This window comes from Callorhinchus milii, unplaced genomic scaffold (genome assembly GCF_018977255.1).
Source record: "Callorhinchus milii isolate IMCB2004 unplaced genomic scaffold, IMCB_Cmil_1.0 Scaffold14, whole genome shotgun sequence".
Classification (NCBI taxonomy): Eukaryota; Metazoa; Chordata; class Chondrichthyes; order Chimaeriformes; family Callorhinchidae; genus Callorhinchus; species Callorhinchus milii.
Window position 1 is genome coordinate 580,400 of NW_024704755.1, and position 18,912 is coordinate 599,311.

An 18,912-nucleotide genomic window follows, 5' to 3' on the forward strand; every position below is an offset into this window, starting at 1 on the left:
CCCAACCTTCCCAACCAAACGCCCACCTGAACCCCAGCCCTTCCTTCCCAACCAAACGCCCACCTGAACCCCAGCCCACCCTTCACAACCAAACACCCACCTCAACCCCAAATCTCTGCGTGTGTGGTGTGTGCTGCTCATAATAATAATCCTTGCATTTGATATAGCGCTTTTCACGTCTTCTAGATGTCCCAAAGGTTTCACAGAATATACTGTAAAGTGAATTGACTGTATATTTGTGGGCGAACGCAGCAGCCAATTGCGCACAGCAATGTCCCACAAACAGTCGTAGATTGAAAATGACCAATTTATTATTGTTTTGTTTTTTTGGAGGGATTATTACCGATGTCTCTGCAGCTGTCGTTCATCAACCTGCCTCTCACCCCTGACCAATCAGAAAGCTCCCCAAATAAACGACGGCCTCCAAAATGACATTCCAGCCTTTCGCGCCCAAACCCCCAACCCTCACCTCAACCCAATTGCACCTCAGCCCCTTCCCACACAATCAACTCAACCTCCTGAGGGGATCAACCAATCTATGGTTGATTGCTCCCCCCAGGAGGTTGAATGGATTGGATGGTATCCAAAGGCAGATGACTCCTGCAATGCTATGTGTGCCTTAGTGCCATACAACAGCCTCCAGTTGTCCTGTGAGGGATATTGCCCCAACCCTGACATTCCACCCAGACTCAGCCAGTCAGACCATATTATGTATGAGCAATTATATCCAAGGTTTATTTCATTGTTCTATTGGTTAGCCGGCTGTCTGACCCATGTGCAAACCCATCACCATGCTCTGAGTGAGTACCTAATCTTTAGCTCAAGGTAGAAGCCATCTTGAGCTATTACCCGGAGGGAGCGCTGAGTGCTGGTGGAGTTGAGCACCTGCCCACTGATTGAGATACAACGCAGCACAACACGGTGTAACACAGTGAATATTTTAATCATGAAAAACATGTTGGTAACAAAGCTTCTCTGGACTTTTACAAGTTGATTCAGGTACAAAAGAAAACTGTACCCAGGCAACAATTTCAATTTACTACAAAAATACCTTCAGCTACACGGGCAGCGATCCCTCAGACACTGCCATTTGGTCAGTAACGGGTACAGAATCCTTCATATCCAAAGTATTCTTCCTCCCAAACTGCAACACATCGCCCATGATAACTCACCACCTGATCCCACCTCTACTACCTCCAGGTCCGCAGTGCACAACTTGAACTCTTTCGAAGGGTGGGGGGAGAGGAGACCCATGACCTTCCACGATGGAGGTGGAGGGGAGGGGTGGGAATATAAAGTACTAACAAAAAAGTTAAGATTTCTGCATTATACAAAAGTCACATATAAATAACTAGAAACTGTAACAATTCACGAACAAGCCCTCCCCACCCCCGACCACTGTGTTTGGCAAGGACTTCTTTACCAGGAAATACAAACTGAAAAGAAATAAGAAGTGATTACAGCAGTTTACAAAATGGCGCTGCTGTCTCCATCTCCATCCTACAACAGAAGCAAGATTTTGTTTTAAAAAAAAGAGAGAACACAGGATTCTTCATAAACTGTTTTTGTACCAAATGGCATCAGAGTGGGAGAGGAGATAGAAGCGGCACTCTCGCCACCCTCACCCCACAACAAATTAGGAATCAACTACCAAATCCAATAGCTGCCGGCCACTGACATTTGATGTCCCAGTGGCTAATCACGTCCAGACTGGTGGAATGCTCGTCATGGCTTCACCTTGCTGTGGAACAGTTACTCTATATTTAGCCATGTTCCCCCTCCCTCCTCCCCTGCTATGGTGCGGCTGATGACAAGGTGTGGCACCGGGTCAATGAGCCAGGCCGCTTAATCCAGCGCAATGATATCGTCCTCTTCTTCTGTGCTCTGCTCGCTGCACACCCTCTTCGTGCTCATGCTGCTCCCCTCCTCCTCCAGCTTCCTCTTCAGGCTCCGGATTTCGGCCCCGACCTCAGCCCCGCTGGACGACGGTACCTCTTCATCAGAGTCCACGATCAGCACGTCGTCCTGCTCCGAGGCTGGGAGACACGAGCAGGTTAGAGGCTCGGGAGAGAGATCGAGGCCTCAATCAGCCGAACACGAGTGACATTCAACATTGATAAACTCAACCGCTGGAAGGGGTCAGATCTGTACTGCAGTCCTCATGGCAGTAAGTTACTGAACATTCATAACACTTCAATATTTAATATGAATATTGAAGGTGGCATTGAATGGAATCAGGTTTCCTGGACTGACCCTCTCTCCCTAATCCACTTACTGTGAACGGTTCTCCCTTTGACCCAGTGTACAAACACATGCTCCCTCTCTCACCCAGTCACCAGATTATTGTTGAACATTCCTGATGCTTTTGCCTTGCTTAACAGCTATCCCTTCTTCCTCGTATCTGCTTTCAAACTGCTTTTCACTGCTTCTGTTTGAAATTGTTTGCTGTGACATTAGGACATTGACCTGCCATGTAACTGTTAAGTTGGATGCCAACACTGTCTGGCACAGGGTACTGCCTGGTTGCTCTCTCCTGGGTGGGGCTCGGTGAAGTGCAAGAGGTCATCAGATCTATTCCTGCAATGCATTCACGGTACCCACGATTACCCGTCAGCCCTGTGGCCCAAAGCCACAAGGTTCCGGCCCACAGTGGATTAATAAGTCTTTACCTCTCGATGTGGATGGCTGGGCTCCGTCATCGCTGCCATTGGTTATGGCTTTTCCGTCTGCTTCACTGGTTTTCTGAGGTGCTTTGTCAGGGGCATCTCCCACAACCTCGAACTCCACATCCCTCTCAAGGTCTTCACTGTAAAAAGAGCACACAAGAACCAGCAGTTAGCAGCTACAATGCAAAGGTGGTGCAAGTTGAGGGCTACACCTCGTCTTAGGGCGGCAGAACAATTTGTGGAATGAACATAATAATAAAAATAATAATCCTTGCATTTGATATAGTGCTGTTCACGTCTTCTAGACGTCTCAAAGCGCTTCACAGAATAGACTGTAAAGTGAATTGACTGTATATTTGTGGGTGAAACACGCCAGGCAGTGTGAGGCAAGGTCCTCCAAACAGCCATTAATGTATTTGAAGGATTGTCAATCAAGGCACTGGGAGAAACTCCCTTCTCCAATGGTGTAGAATCTTTAATGTCTCACTCGAAGGAAGGCACCTCTGACAATGCAGCACTCCCAGAACATGGGAATCAGTGCCAAGATCCATCTGGCTTCACAATAAGCAAGCATTTGTAGCTGGAAGTGCAGGGCTGATGTCTCACCTGTGTAGGAGGGTCACAATCAGCGTATAATCTTGTAAGAAATCATCGACTTGCAGTCGGCTTCCATTTCGAATTCCAAATTCTGACAGCATCTTGTTATTGTTAGCTGGAAGAGTAATTTAAGGACAGTTACCTACACACACTGTAAAAGTAGCTACACATAGACATACAAAACAACTTGCATTTACATACCGCCTCTCACGCAAGGTAGCGTTTCAGAACGCTTGAACACAGACACAGCAGTATGCCTATACACACACACACAGATATTCAGAAACAAGTGATAGTTTCTGAAGTGGTTCTGCACTTGCTCTGAATTGAAAGCAGAGAATTGCGAACCTGGTTTCACAGTTTACACATAATTGGATTGTGTGACCAAATTATTATTATTTTGAAGGGATTATTACCCCGGAAAAGCGATCCACCAACGACTAACAATCGGGTTCCTACTTACTGCTGGTAAACAAACATATGTGGAGTAAGGAAACTTGCCCAACGTTCTGCCCTCCCCGGGAATCGAACCCAGGTCCTGTCGCGTGTGAGGCGAGTGCTCTAACCACTGAACTGCAGGCCGCCACATGATAACGAGCTAAAAGTGTCAGAGAGCACTAATCATGCAGTCTAAAAAACAAATGTGATGCCATCTAATAATAATAATAATCCCTGCATTTGCTATAGCACTTTTCACGTCGGGAGGACGTCCCAAAGGCTTCACAGAACACACTGTAAAGTGAATTGACTGTATATTTGTGGGTGAACGCAGCAGCCAATTGCGCATAGCAATGTCCCACAAACAGTCGTGGATTGAAAATGACCAATTTATTATTGTTTTGTTTTGGAGGGATTATTATTAGGCTCTGTGTGGAGTAAGGAAACTTGCCCAAGGTTTCGGCCTCTGCCTGGAATTGAACTCAGGTCTCGCGCTTGCAAAGCGAGTGCTCTAACCACTGAGCTACAGGACATTATTACAGGGTAATAATGGCTGGGGAGGCTTATAAAATAATAACAACAAATTACATATAGATAATCTGTAAAAGGCTATATATAAATATCAAAACCTGATAAAAGGGTCATAAAATAAACACAAGAAACAAACCTTCTGTTTCTCCCTCTTCAGACGAGATAAGGATGGTTCCCTTGCCATCTTCAATCTGAACATCAGGAGCGACCATCCCAAACTTCTCCTTCAAAATCTGGCAAAAAACAAAGAAAAGGAACATAGGAACACACAGAAGCAACAACAACAAATTACATTTGTATAGCGCCTTTCACGTGGTGAAGACATCGCAAGAAGCACAGGTGACAGGGCTCCCCCAACGGATGGTGAAAGGCTTACCCTATCCTGCAGAGTAAGGATGGATAGCTTCTGGGTGTTGAGTTTGACGGTGACTTCGGGTTTTGAGGAGCAGACGTAGCAGTCGGGGTTGGGAGGATCCAGGGCACATGGCACCAGCAGCTTCTTGCGAGGGTTGGGCTGCTTGTTTAGAAAGATCTAAACCCACAGAGAGAAAGCTCAGTGCTTATCAGGTCACAGCTGTGTTTGCGCACAGCTGCCCTGTCTGTCACCCCACATTTGTACAATTATTTGTTTCGTCAAATAGTGAATAGTCCATTAAAATATTCCCTCCCCCCCAAGGCACGGAATGTTCTAGTCTCAGGAGTCCCATTAATACCCAGTCAACACTGGTGAAGTCAATGACCAATTTTATTTGGGGGAACATTGCCCAGGACACCTGGAGAAATTTCCTTCGCTTTTTGAATTGCGTCATGGGATCTTTAATGGCTCCCTGAATAGGCAGATGTTCTCAACACTCACTGTCCTGCATTGTTCCATATTTCCCGACAGAATCTTCAGCCCCTCCAGCACAATGAGTCCAGCGATCACTGCATTTGTGGTAGCTATTGCTGGGATGATGTTTCCTGCCATTGCTGAATTACAGAAGGTTTAACAAGTCAGAATGACATGGCAGCTAATTTGTCCACAGCAACATCCACAAGTAGCTGTGAAATGAATGATTGATTCACCGGAAGAAATTCTTCTCTTTTTGAATAGTGCAGTAGGAATTTTAACATCTGAACGGGCAGACGGAACCTCAGTTTAACGTCTTATCCAAAAACCTCCAACAATGCAGCGCTCACCAAGCACTTCAACTGGAGCGTCATCTTAGATGATATGAGTTCCAAGTCCAGATGTGGGGCTTGAACCCACAACCTTCTGACGATAGTGCTGTATAATAAAAGATTAAATATAAGCTTACATTTTACATCAAACTTGCTCTTCATGTTCATGCTGAAGATGTACATGCGGAGGTTGGCGGCAGATGTCACAAAGTCCATGGCCGGTGGGTCGTCCTGGGAACATCCGACAGATATAAAACAAAGGAAAAATACATCGAGAGTTTTCAAACAATCTGTGTGCCTTGGTGGAGTTTGCAGATCAAGGAATGGTCTAACTACAAAGATACTATAGGTTTCATGGTAGAGCAGGTTGACACGTTGAATGGCCGTCTCCTGGGACACAACCCAAACCACTGGTTGCATCCTCCTCTCGCTTTCTGCAGCTGATTAACAGCAGTGACTGTAAGTGCCGGAATTACTAGCTATTTGTAGTTTAACCCCTGGCAACACAGTGCTCCCCCGGTACTGTCAGCTGAACACAAACAACGTAGAGAACCATCTAACTGGTGGGTATACACACCTTGTCCCAGACCAGCTCCCCTCCGTCCCCCTTCTCCGTCAGACGAGCTTTCAGGTGAACCACACTTTGAGCAAACAGCTGGGTGCAGCTCTTCACGTCCAAGACCCGCTGATCCTTCAGGCGAGCTGGGGAACTCACTGGCTGCTGCAAGCCACTGCTTCCTGCAGGACAGTACAATATATAATTCTTGCATTTGATATAGTGCCTTATCACATCTTCGAGACATCTCAAAGCGCTTCACAGAATATACTGTAAAGTGAAGTGACTGTATATTTTGTAGGCGAAAAGCGGCAGTCAATTGCGCACCGGCGTCTCACAAAGTCATTATTATTTTAAAAATTTTTTTGAAGGGATTATTATCCCCGGAAAAGCAATCTGCCAATCGACTAATAATTGGGTTGCTACTTACTGCTGGGTAAACAAGGGCATGTAAGAAAACTTGCCCAACATTTTGCCCTGCCTAAGAATCAAACCAGGTCCTCTCGATTGCAAGGCGAGTGCTCTAACTACTGAGCTATAGTACTCCACATGAAGGGCAAAGCTTTTAATAGCCACAGGGTAAAGCTGAGCAGGTCCCAGTGAACAGTCCAGAACCCAATTTATGCACCTGGGCTCTGAGGGTTAACTGCTCTGTGGCAACAACAACTTGCATTATTTAGTGCCGCTCATGAAGAGTAGCATCCCAGAGCAGCAGTTAGCCTCAGTACCTAAATTCCTCAGTTAATGATGGTGTGTGGCACCATCCCTGTAAAGCTCTTCGAGACGTTACTATACACAGAAGCCACTATACAATACAATCCTTGCAATGGATCCAGCGGCATTCATGTCAGGAGGATGCCTGCTTCAAAGTGCTTCGCAAATGTACTGTAGTGTATAACTGTGTTTTTTGCAGGATAACATGGCTGCCAACTTGTGCACAGCAACATGCCACAAACAGAGATACAAATGTATTACTGTGTGAGTTGGTCAACTGGTGCTCTGCTCAGTGTTCAAAGTGCACAAAGAGCACTTTAACCTTGCAGCACTTACCCATCGTTTCCACTACAGCCCAGTCCAAGGGCACTGGGGCTTTCCTCTTGCGCCACAGCTTGTCCATTGTCAGCAAGTATTTAATGTCGTCTCTGAAAAGCTGAAACGAAAGAAAGGCATCAAATACAGTCAGCAGCCAACAGACACTTCCCCAACTCTCGCCCTGGGGAAGCACGATGAGAGAACACATTGCTTTTTGTGTCGCCCAGTGACCGTCAAAAATATTTCATCAGCACACGGGCATTTCATCAGCACACCCCCATTCCACTCGAGACGCCATGCCTGCTGAACGTGCTTCCAGTTTGTGGGGCATAGCCTTCGCTGCTCCCGATGGAAAACTGACCTTTTCAGTTAGTTACCAGCGTCCAATGCCAGGAACCCCCCAGTCTCCAACTTTCCCACTGAGAGCAAGTGGCAACTCAGTCACCTGCACACCAGCTCTTACCTTGTTGAATATCTTGACGGGGTCATAGCCTGTTGATCTGGCCCAATCTTTGGTAGAAATGCGTTTGATGCCGCCATCTTCATTGGAGGCTCCCGCTCTGGCTGCTGCGTCGGATAATTCCCCTGTGGATAAGATACCACTGCTGAAATGCCTGCAAATCGCTATTCCTGGGGATAGATACTCACTCTGCTCTGTGATACATCCCCTCCCAATTAATGTCCTAGCTGGACAAGTAGAAGAAAGCTTGCCAGACAGAGCTCTCAAAGATAAAACTATGCAGTGTTAGCTGGTTAAATACCAGCAGTTACCCCAACACAAACTTTGGGGTCCCCAAACCCTGGCTCTTCCCAACCTGCATCTAATACTCTCCGGGATTAAGTGAACAGGTTTAGTCCCTCCAGGGTGTGAGCGCACATTTGATTCCAGACATGGGGAAGTTTCCATGTGCAGTGGTGTACATACGTGGAACTGTCATTCTGATTTGGATTGTCTTGAGCACAGCTATGGGTTTCCACAGGCATCAGACACAGCCAACAAAAAACGATTCCTCAAATGCTTCCCTATTCTAGTGTGGCCAGTAATGTCAGCAAGCTGAAAACAGGAGGTCATTACTCTACACTACATGAATGCCTTGTCCCTCATCACCCATCTCCTTTTACCGTTACTGGTTTGTCCGGTCGCACGGCGGTGTACTCACAGGCAGCCTCAGGATCAGCTGTGTCCGGTGACACTTCCTGATCGGCATCTTCCTCTCCGAACAACTGGCTGCAGAAGGAAGGGAACAGTTAGCACACTTGGTGCAGCACGGCACATGGCAGGCCCCACCCCACCACCAACCCAACACCAAAAAACCAAACCCATGCCCACTGCACCCAGACCTCAAGTCGGTAACTGTTTCCCAAGTCTGTAAGACCAATTGCAGTCTCCACACGCTCCACATTCCTTACTTGAAAAGATACTTTGCCCAGACAATGCAGTGGATGGGTTCTGAAGGAGTGTTGCGGATTGTGCAACCTGGAAAGGTTTTCTGCGTGGGTTTGGGTTGACATTCATAACATTCAGTTACTCCCTGTGGGAAAAACAGTATCACATTCTGAGCTTATATCAGTTTCAGTTCCAGGAAAGAGGAGGGGATGGAGTGAGATGAGGTCCAAGTATGAAGGTGGATTACTGACTGGGAAAGATCTTGATAACAGTAGCTTCATTTGTTAAAAACATTTCTTAAAAAAATGCAGCTCATTTGCCAAAGTGTGACATCCAAACAGATCACATCTTTAAATAAAGGACTCGTGGAGTCCTGTAGCTCAGTGGTTAGAGCACTCGCTTTGCAAGCGAGAGACCTGAGTTCAATTCCAGGCAGAGGGCCAAACCTTGGGCAAGTTTCCTTACTCCACACAGAGCCTAATAATAATCCCTCCAAAACCAAAAACAATAATAAATTGGTCATTTTCAATCTACGACTGTTCGTGGGACATTGTTGTGCGCAATTGGCTGCCACGTTCGCCCACAAATATACAGTCAATTCACTTTACAGTGTGTTCTGTGAAGTGTTTTGGGACGTCCTCCCGACGTGAAAAGCGTTATATCAAATGTAAGGATTATTATTATTTATTATTATTAAATAAAAACCAGCCACGCATGAGAGACATCAATCCTGAAGAAGGGTAAGTGTGGAAACTAATGAGTCACATTGGGACAAATGGGCTCCTTTCTATAAGCTCCTATAAGTAATGTTCAGTTCTCTCCCGCTGACTGGCTTCCCATCGAGCTAGAGTCATCAGGCTGTCAATGGCCTTGCCCCACTCCGAGACCCAGTAAAAAGCCAGGTCCCCCACGTGACCTGAAGGGACACGCTGGAGAGCTTGTATCAGTTCAAAATGAGATTAAATCCCATGAATTAGGAATATCAGCACAAAATTTGAATCGTACCCATTACCTTTTGGATGACTGTGACTTGGCCAAGGTAACCGGCAGTCCCGCTCTCTATCAGGGGGATGTCGGCAGCCAAACACATTCTATTCACATGGTTACGAGCCGCTGTAAATGGGGAAAATAATGAGCAACACAGGAAAGTGAAACAATGGTTTCTTACACTCTTCAAAACGTATCAGAAAGTCATCCATCTTTAAGGTGATCAATGCTCACCTCCTCACACTCAATGCAGCCGTGCATTACAGTGTTTGGAAAGATTGTCATGAGTGACGGGGAATGGTTCGTATCATCCAGTGACCTATATGTGTTAGTGGTACTGTTTGTGTTTAGTTACCACCCCCCCCACCTCCCCCAATCACTGTAACTTACCCCGATTGTCTAGAGCATTCATGACTAGCGTAAACCGTCTGAAGAATTCCACATTGTAATCTGGGCTGCAGGAAATGAGAGGCAAAATCAACACAGAACAGGAAAGACATGAAGCTTGCTTTGTCACTTACACATTGGGGCCAATTGGTAAAGCCAATTTCCGTTACATTTTTACAAAGTACTAATCCAATTATAATATTACTGTTTTAAACAGTACATTAGGAACTCCCCTCCCCACCAGCCCAATGGCAACAGCTTAAATACCTTGTTCCTGGGCTATAACTTTATAGCACCAAGCTTTTAATTCTGTTATTTTTAAGCATTTAATGCCTATGGCCACCTCCCCACTCCCCCCCAGCTTGGCATTGTGCTCCGCCACTGTCAAGTGCTCTGGGGCATTACCCTGGTTGAGGGGAGCTATATAAATGCAAGTTGTTGTAAGTCTGCTTTAATAGAGCACAATATTCCATGTTCCCTTGTGAAAAGGAAGTCTTGAAACCTACTTCATGATGCTGTCATGGTACGCTGTAATCTTTGCCTGAGGACAAAACTGCAGGACACTCTCCTTGGCCACCTGGAAACCACAGTAATCAAACACGTGACACTCATTTCAGCATCTCATGGATTTGCTACATAAAGCCGCAGATCTTGAATCCAACACAATTACTTTCCCCACTCTCCTACAGTTCTTCATCCACCTGACTATTTTTTTTACTCAAGAGCCTTGAGTGTTGCAGGGAATCGAGCTGTGGAGTGGATGCATTCAAGCCCAATTCTGCCCTACCCAACATCAATACACGTACACACACTACTACACAGATAGTGATAGGAGATCCTACACATTCACATACATTCAGCATGGACCAATTACTCTAATCCCAGTACTCTGTTTTGCTGTCAAAATATGCAGTCAATTCACTTTATAGTATGTTCTGTGAGATGTCTTGAAGATGTGATAATGTGCTATCAAATGGAAGGATTATTATTATTATAATCCCATACCTTCTAAAATCAATTGTCTTCAAGTGTTTATTCAATTCTCTTTAAACACTGTTGTGGACATTTTCAACAATTTGAGGAAACTAATAATTTGAAGTGAAGATTCAGAGATTCAAATTCAGATTCTTCTCTATGTAATCATGAATCCTACCCCCATGCTCTTGTAAACACTCCCAAACGGAGCTGTCTCTCACCTGAGCTTTCGACTTTCCGACATGCTTTTTCTGGAAGAGAAACTGTCGGTTGAGGTTGCTGACGTCGATGGTATCCAGGTCAATCTACAGGCAAGTGAAGAAAAACAATGACAGCAGTGCCAACACCAGAGATCAGCGCAACTAACCAGCAAGTTCCTCTTCCCAAGACACCAAGTGGGAAGGCAGTAAAGGTCAAAACCATCTGAACTCCAGCCCCACTCGAGGAAACCGCACACTGTGCCAACTCCAGGACACATCACACTGTCATAAACCTGTCTCTACCCAATGCCCCTATTGAGGGTACGATTTCCCTCCTGTTTGAGCAAGAGATTAGAGTTCAGCAGCAAGTTCGCCTGCTGCCCTCCAAACAGTGCATTCAACAAGCAGCCAAGCACAGAGCAAATGGGCTGAGCCCAGTGAGTGTGAGCTGTAAGCACACAGTACTCTCTGCTACACAGCACTCGTCTGGTGTTTTCCCCACTGCCCTCTCCACACAGAGAAAAGTGAACATTCTCCAGTGACTCTCACACAGACAACACTTTCCTCACTGTGGACCAGATGTCTGTCAAGCAGTTCGCTCTTCAGACGCCGCTGGTACTCCCTCACACACAAACCATTACAGTCCCCGGTTACAGTAATCGCACACACCTCTTGGGTGTGAAGGGTATTCCACGTGTGTGTGTGGTGGTCCCTGGAGAGCGCTTGTTTTGACTTTGTCTCTAACTGTATGACTCACCACTATACACTGCTCCCAATCGGTCTGTCTACTGCTCCAACCCCACAGCCCCTCAGCCCAAACCACAGCCCCACATCCTCAACCCAAACCCCTCTTCCTTAACCTCTCAACCGCACATCCCCTCATCCTCAAACTCATCCTCTCAACCCTAAAGCATAGCCCCTCATCTCCAACCCATCAACCGCACATCCCCTCACTCATGCCCGGACACTGGCGCTGCCCCGGGGGCGCGGCCCCATCGCTCCCCACATCAAACCTGACAGACGCCCTGTGCCCCCCCCGCCCCCCCCGCCCTATCGTGACTTGTTGGCCGCTCTCAGGCTCCCGCCGCGGGGCCCTGCACCTCCCGCCCCCGAGCGGCCCACTCACCACCTCGATGTCCCTGAAGCCGCCGAGCACCAGGTTCTTCAGCAGTTCACAGCCGATGCCGCCGGCGCCGACCACCAGCAGTTTGCTCTCCGCCACTCTGTCCGAGAGAGCGCGGGGCAGCGAACCGACCATCGCCATCTTACACACCGGGGCCCTCACCGAGGATAACCCCGGGGCCCCACATAGGCCTCCCGCCGCAGCGCCGCCTGGTGGCCGCAGTGCCCGATCCTCCCGCCGCAGCGCCGCCTGGTGGCCGCAGTGCCCGATCCTCCCGCCGCAGCGCCGCCTGGTGGCCGCAGTGCCCGATCCTCCCGCCGCAGCGCCGCCTGGTGGCCGCAGGATCAGTCTACGCCTTCCTTTTAATTCCCTCAAAATGAAGGATAATAATCCTTGCACTTTATTCAGCGCCTTTCACATCATTAAGACGTCTCAAAGCGCTTTACAGAACTTTCGGTGAAGTGTAGTGACTATCTGCAGGCGAACTCTGCAGCCAACTTGCACAACAGCGACATCCTGAAACCATGCAACAAATGAATGATTTTATTTGGGGGAATCGTTGGCCGAGACACAGGGAGGAACTTCCTTCCCTTTCAAATAGTGCCATAGGATCTTTAATGTCTACCTGAACAGGTACAGTGGGTAACGGCTCATCTGAGGGACTGTATTCAAGACTGTATCTCTCGAATTCAAGATCCTCATCCTCACCTACAGGGCCATTCATGGCCTCGCTCCCTCCTACCTCTCCGACCTACTATCCCCCACGTACCCCCCGTACCCTCCATCCCTCGGGCTCCGGTCTGCTCCACGTCCCCCGCCCCAACCGCCCGACCATCGGTGGCCTTCAGCCTCTCAGCCCCGAGGCTCTGGAACTCCATCCCCCGGTGCCTTCACCGCTTCCTCCCTTTCCTCCTTCAAGGCCGGTCTCAAGACCTTTCTCTTTGACCGTGACTTCAGTTCCCCTCTCGACTCTCTACCCCCTCCTCGCTCCCTCCCGTCCCTCCCCTCACCCTGACCATTTCCCCCCTCCTCCCGACGTGAAAGGCGCTCAATAAATGGAATCTTGTTGTTGTTGTTGTTGTAACCTCTGGCAATGCCGGGCTCCTCCGCACTGCACAAGGGCGTCAGTCTAGTCTGTGCACAAAGTTAGTACGTGAGGCTTGAACCCACAACCGTTTGACTCAAAGAAGTCAGACACTTGGCCAGAAGTCTCCATTCATGAAGAATGGTCAGATTGTATGATGTCCTGCATGACTCCTGGTATCTGTAGACAGCATGAATTAGCAGCTCAGGAGGCAGGTAATGTTAGCCAATATGTGCAGAGACTTAAAAGATTGGTGTTTATGAATACTTACCCTGTCTTAAGAAATCCTTTCTACCCCACATCTGTGCCATGATCCACCCACCTCCACAACATCGTCCAGCTCCGCCAGTGTCTCTCACCACAAGCTGCCGAAACCCTCATACACACTTTCATTACATTGAGGCTTGACTATGCAAACTCATTGCTTGTCGGCCTCAACTCCTCCTTCCATAGGCTGCAGATCATCCAGAACTCTGCAGCCCGGGTCCTCTCCCGCACCAGGAACTCCATCCCACAGTCCCTCCACCTCTCCCTCTCCCCCTCCCTTGCCTCCTTCAAGACCTATCTCAAGATGCTCCTCTTCGACTGTGCTTTCGATCTCCCTGCTTCCTCCCCTGCCCTCCACACTCCCTGATCCCAACCCCCAGCTCGGATCCGAGCAGCTTGGGACAAACTCCCACCGTGAAAGGCGCTTTACAAATGTAATTTTGTTGTTGTTGTTGTTGTATGGTTTATATCAGAGAAAATGCAGGAGGAAGATGACTAAATCCATCATTTACTGAGAGCACTAACAGCAGGATCCAGTTTTCATTTTATTTGATACCAGGTCTCCACTGTTGATGCTATCGGAAAAGTTTCTGGTCTGGATCTGCCTGCACAACGGGATATTCTTCCATAGGGATCTGGTTACCAGGTGACCAGCAACTGAGCTCACACGTGTACACCAGAGCCGTCCCGAACTCCACAGCCAAGCCTGGAACAGAAGTTACAATGGGAATTAGGCAAATAATTGAAAATATCTAAAAAATGTGCAGGAGGATGAGGAAAGGGCAGGGAAGTGGGTGTAGGTGCTGTCGAAGCTGTAGGTGTTCGAAGAGTATCGAGGTGAAAGAGACGGGCTGTGATGCAGCGGGAGTGAGTGATGAAACCCAGCCACTGATTGTGGCTCAGGGAGTGTGAGGAACGAGCAGGAAGCCTGAGTACGTGGAGCTGACGTAGTGAGCAGGAGAGTGGGGAGAAGGTAGTATAGGTAGAGTGGGACCAGAATGTTCGGAAAGATTTCAAAATGCTGTATGGCGGACGGCGGTGGGGTTGGGCAGCAGTTTCAGAGGTGCTGTCCTTTAGATGCAGTATTAGATCAAGGTCCTGTCTGTCGGTTCAGCTGGACGTTAAAGATGCCGTGACATATCTTTCGTGCCTCCAATGAGTAATGCACAAACCCCATATTACGCCTCACAATTGCAACCTTGAAGGACATTGAATGTTAATTTGTGTCACCGCCCTGATGGAACGTACTGTCAGTGCCGGTGCCTGTCAGCATTGTCACCAGTGCCGGCATGAGTTGGAACTCGAAGACTCTGCGACCGCCACACGCCTGGCAGCAGGGGATGGCGGACTGATAGTTGGGTGGGGGTGAGGAAATGAACAAGGGGACTCCATTCCTCGAGTACCTGCAGGAAAAGCAATGACTCCCGTGAGGAACAATCCAGCGAGAAGACAGAGAAATAATACTAACAATAAGCCTTGCATTTGATATAGCACCTTATCTTGTCATTGAGACGTCTCAACGTGCTTCACAGAATATACTATAAAGTGAAGTGACGGTGTATTTTGCGAGTGAGACGCAGCGGCCAATTGCACAAGGCAGTGTCCCACAAACAGTGGTGGATTGAGTGACCAAATTATTATTTTATTTTATTATTAATTTATTTTGGGGGGGGAAGAGATTATTACCCTCAAGAACAGGTAGAAAGTACATGCACAGAACATCTAAGTACAGTAACTACAACTCAGCACACGACACAGAGATACTACAGACATGTACATACCATGCGGAGCAATAACAACGTGCATTTATCGAGCGTCCTTATGCAGGATAGTGTCTCAGGGTGCCACTCACCTCAGGATCTGGGACGGGCAGCATGCGATTTGTTTCATGAATTTCAGAAAGATTTGGTCTCCGTGCCGGACGTTAGACTTCTCGTACGTTTCTGTTTTGCTTGAACTTTCACAGCTGGAGAGCAAAACACATCACTTTACACTTTAAAATAAAACTGCTGCAGAAAATTGCATTGGGACTTGTCCAGCTGGGACCTCACAAGCAATCCTGGCTTTGGCTACAGTTCCAACAGGCAATAGTGCCCTGGATTCACTCCACAGCCTGAGGGTCTGAGGCCAAATATAGCCCCAATTACTACTCAGCCACTCAGCACAAAGCGGGGCTGAAATTAGCCACTCGGAGTGGATTTCAAACAGTCTGTGTGACTCCGTGGAATCAAGTGAGTTTACTCCAGAAGTACTCTGGGGCTTTCGATGGGTTTGAAAGCTCAATATGGACTCACCCCTCTGAGGCAATCCGCTGAATATCCAGACCTTCTCTGCTCTGGTATTCCTGCAGTAATCTCTGGTCATGATCTGAGCATTCAGCCGCCGTATAATCGTTCTCCTCTACCACACTGATATAAAAGGGCCGGAAGGTGTGACTGTGGAACAGCCTCCTGTCGGACACAGGACGGGGCTGGCAAGGCTCCTGCAGACTGAGGCCCTGAAAGCTGATCACCTGGGCAGCGACAAGGGGGTCTGCGGAGGGTGAGCAGACCCTTGTCGTCTCTGGCAACCGTTCAGGACTCGACCCCAACGTCACGGGGTCAGCGATCCCCCAGTCGTCGGCTTCATCACACCAGTCGCTGGTCGTCATGGAAAACTCCTGTTAAGAAGCAATCATCTGGAATTATTTTGTAACACATATTTCTTTCATGTCCAAAAAGATCAGTCAATAAACCTCTCGTCTCTGGGTCAGAAGTTTGTTGCTTAAAGCCTCACATCAGGACCTGAGCTCTCATTCCAAACTGACACTCCAGTGCAGTACTATACTGGGGGAGCGCTGTACTGTCAGAAGTCCTGTCCATTGGATCATTTAAAATGGAAATAGATTAGATACTTGGGAACGATATGGGAAATAGCAGGACAGGTTAGATGGGCAGACTGACCTCCTCTTGGCTCTACTTGCCAAGAAAACAAGCGCAGTTAAATAGACACAAGCCAGTGCAGACTCTCTCTTCCACAAACATACACAGATCAGATGAAGGTCAACTGACCTCTGTCACTTTGCATTCTCTCCCTCGATCTTCTTCTAGCGCCAGGTACTGGGAACGTAGCACCCTCCAGCTGCAGGACAAACAATGACGCAGTCAGATCTCTGGGCGCAAGCCTCGCATCACAAGACAGAGCAAAGTATGGCAATCCAGGCGGAGTGCAGGTCACACTTGCCCAGTGCAGTGCAATAGGAGAGCGAGGAGAACTCCAGAATAGGCAGTATTTGAAACGAAAAGGGAATTTCTCTCTCCCAGTTTCCTAGCCAACAATTCCCCCAAATAAAAATTTGTCATTTATTCTACAGCTGTTTGTGGGACATTATTGTGCGCAATTGGCTGCTGCGTTTTGCCCACAAAATATACAATCAATCCACTTTACAGTATATCCTGCGAAGCGCTTTGAGGCGTCTCGATGATGTGATAAGGCACTGTATCAAATGCCAGGATTATTAACGCTCAGGTGAGTGTTAAAATCCCGTGAGGCTACAGGTTTAAATTTTGCGGGCGGGTGAAAATATTGTTTTGTTAGAATATTACGTTGACGCACGAGTGATTTTCCCGTCTCTCCACTTACAGGGTTTGGAATTGAGCGCGGAATTACCTTTCCGAGTTCCCCCAACACTCCGGCCTTGCGCAGGCGAACACATTGATGACGCGGTGATAGGGGGAGTCCACCAAAGGGCAGTACACCTGCACCAGGTGGACGAGGGGATCGCCGCACGGAGCACAGTGAGGACACGGCATCGAGACGCCGGGCAGACAATCCTGGAGGAAAAGGACACCAGTCGTCAATAATCCCGGCATCTGACCCTCTGCGCCTCGGCACGTCCTCGAGATGTCCCAAAGCGCTTCACTGTAAAGCGAATCGACTTGTGCGTATTTTGTGGGCGGAAGTTTATCAAAAGTATAACAACAATAATCATTATTCTAACACGCAATAATTACTACAAACTCACGTCATTATCTCCATCATTACAGGAAACGCCGATAACAATAATAATGATTACGATAATGATGATTACAATAATGATTATTATTGTTATTGGCGTTTCTTATAACGTTGAGAATGATGTGAGTTTGTAGTAATTATTGTGTTATGTTGCGAAATAAGTTTATATGTCGAAATAGTTATTGATATTTAAAACATATCACCATTATTTCACTCAATAAACTGAAATAGAGAAACTGATTTATTTTTCTGGTCAAAATGAACGAGTTGTATTATTTACATTAAGATGGTTGTATATCATTATTATTATCATTATTATTATTATATTCCGGGGCATTTATTACGGATTTTATATTGAGACAAAAGGGTTTCCATCTCAATAGCATCGAATACACTTCGAACTGCACAATCATTGTTTTTTGCCCTGAAAAAAAAATCAAAGGGATATATTATTTAGAGTTGAGACGATTACATATGAAATGGACTCAATTTATTTATCAAAACTCGTAATTATTATTACTTCTGTTGTTATTATTTTTATTTATTTATGGGTTGGTTACTATTATTTATTAATAGAATACAATTAATTAATTAAATGTATTAATAAATAAATAATATAATGAATTAATTAAACGTCTTAATAAATAAATAATAGTAACCAATCAATAAATAAAAATAATAACAACAGAAGTAATAATAATTATGAGCTTTGATGACCGCAGTAAAACATTTTGGCGGACCAGCCCGGGGTTGAACTTACAATTCTCGGGGCCACCGTCAGACACCGCATCCGCTGCACCACTGGTCCGCCTACAGCCGCCCGGGACTCCGGGCCCCACGAAGCTGAGCGGCGCGGAGCGACGCGGCCTCCACCCCCCGGACCCGCGGACACTCGCTCCCTCCCCGGACTGCCCGGTCACCCACAGCCCCGACACGACCCCGGGGCCGGGCCTCGCTGCCGAGTGGGGCCGCTCCCCGGGGCCGTGAGGGCCGCTCCCCGGGGCCGTGTGGGCCGCTCCCCGGGGCCGTGTGGGCCGCTCCCCGGGGCCGTGTGGGCCGCTCCCCGGGGCCGTGTGGGGCCGTGTGGGCCGCTCCCCGGGGCCGTGAGGGCCGCTCCCCGGGGCCGTGTGGGGCCGCTCCCCGGGGCCGTGAGGGCCGCTCCCCGGGGCCGTGTGGGCCGCTCCCCGGGGCCGTGTGGGCCGCTCCCCGGGGCCGTGTGGGGCCGCTCCCCGGGGCCGTGTGGGCCGCTCCCCGGGGCCGTGTGGGGCCGCTCCCCGGGGCCCTCCTTACCGGCGCCGCTCCCACTTTGTTGGTGTCCCAGGAGCAGCGGCTCTCCTCCCGGATGGCGGTGTCTCTGATGCCCAGGAGCGGGGCCTCGGGCCCCGGGGGCCTGACTGAGGCCATGCGGCCTGTGGGTGAGATGGGGGGGCGGGGCCGACAGCCTCCGCTGTCTGTCCGGGCCTCGGGGCGTGTGCGGGGGGGGGAGTCTCAGGGAGGTGTGTGTGGGGGGGGGGTCGGTCTGTTT

The 18,912-nt window shown here is 48.3% G+C and overlaps 2 protein-coding genes across 3 annotated transcripts; both read right to left on the reverse strand.

Annotated features, from left to right (window-relative positions):
• Window positions 1-924: 924 nt before the first annotated feature.
• Window positions 925-12,230, reverse strand: uba2 (ubiquitin-like modifier activating enzyme 2). Its single transcript, XM_007907889.2, has 17 exons — window positions 12,044-12,230; window positions 10,939-11,022; window positions 10,249-10,319; window positions 9,746-9,810; window positions 9,381-9,481; window positions 8,392-8,513; window positions 8,142-8,209; window positions 7,445-7,566; window positions 7,000-7,099; window positions 5,971-6,131; window positions 5,531-5,624; window positions 5,089-5,201; window positions 4,609-4,764; window positions 4,369-4,465; window positions 3,273-3,378; window positions 2,670-2,806; window positions 925-2,036 (listed from the first exon to the last, which is right to left on the reverse strand). The coding sequence occupies exons 1-17, from the start codon at window positions 12,179-12,181 to the stop codon at window positions 1,846-1,848; spliced, it is 1,926 nt and encodes a 641-aa protein (XP_007906080.1). The 5' UTR covers window positions 12,182-12,230; the 3' UTR covers window positions 925-1,845.
• A 1,693-nt stretch (window positions 12,231-13,923) lies between these two features.
• pdcd2l (programmed cell death 2-like) lies at window positions 13,924-18,811 on the reverse strand. 2 transcript variants are annotated; one of them, XM_042340528.1, is made up of 7 exons: window positions 18,678-18,811; window positions 17,040-17,203; window positions 16,442-16,511; window positions 15,686-16,050; window positions 15,244-15,357; window positions 14,640-14,794; window positions 13,924-14,097 (listed from the first exon to the last, which is right to left on the reverse strand). In XM_042340528.1, the coding sequence occupies exons 1-7, from the start codon at window positions 18,789-18,791 to the stop codon at window positions 13,967-13,969; spliced, it is 1,113 nt and encodes a 370-aa protein (XP_042196462.1). In that variant the 5' UTR covers window positions 18,792-18,811; the 3' UTR covers window positions 13,924-13,966. The 2 variants fall into 2 exon arrangements, with proteins under 2 accessions (XP_042196462.1, XP_007906079.1); XM_007907888.2 differs by lacking the exon at window positions 18,678-18,811 and adding an exon at window positions 18,148-18,337.
• Window positions 18,812-18,912: the final 101 nt, after the last annotated feature.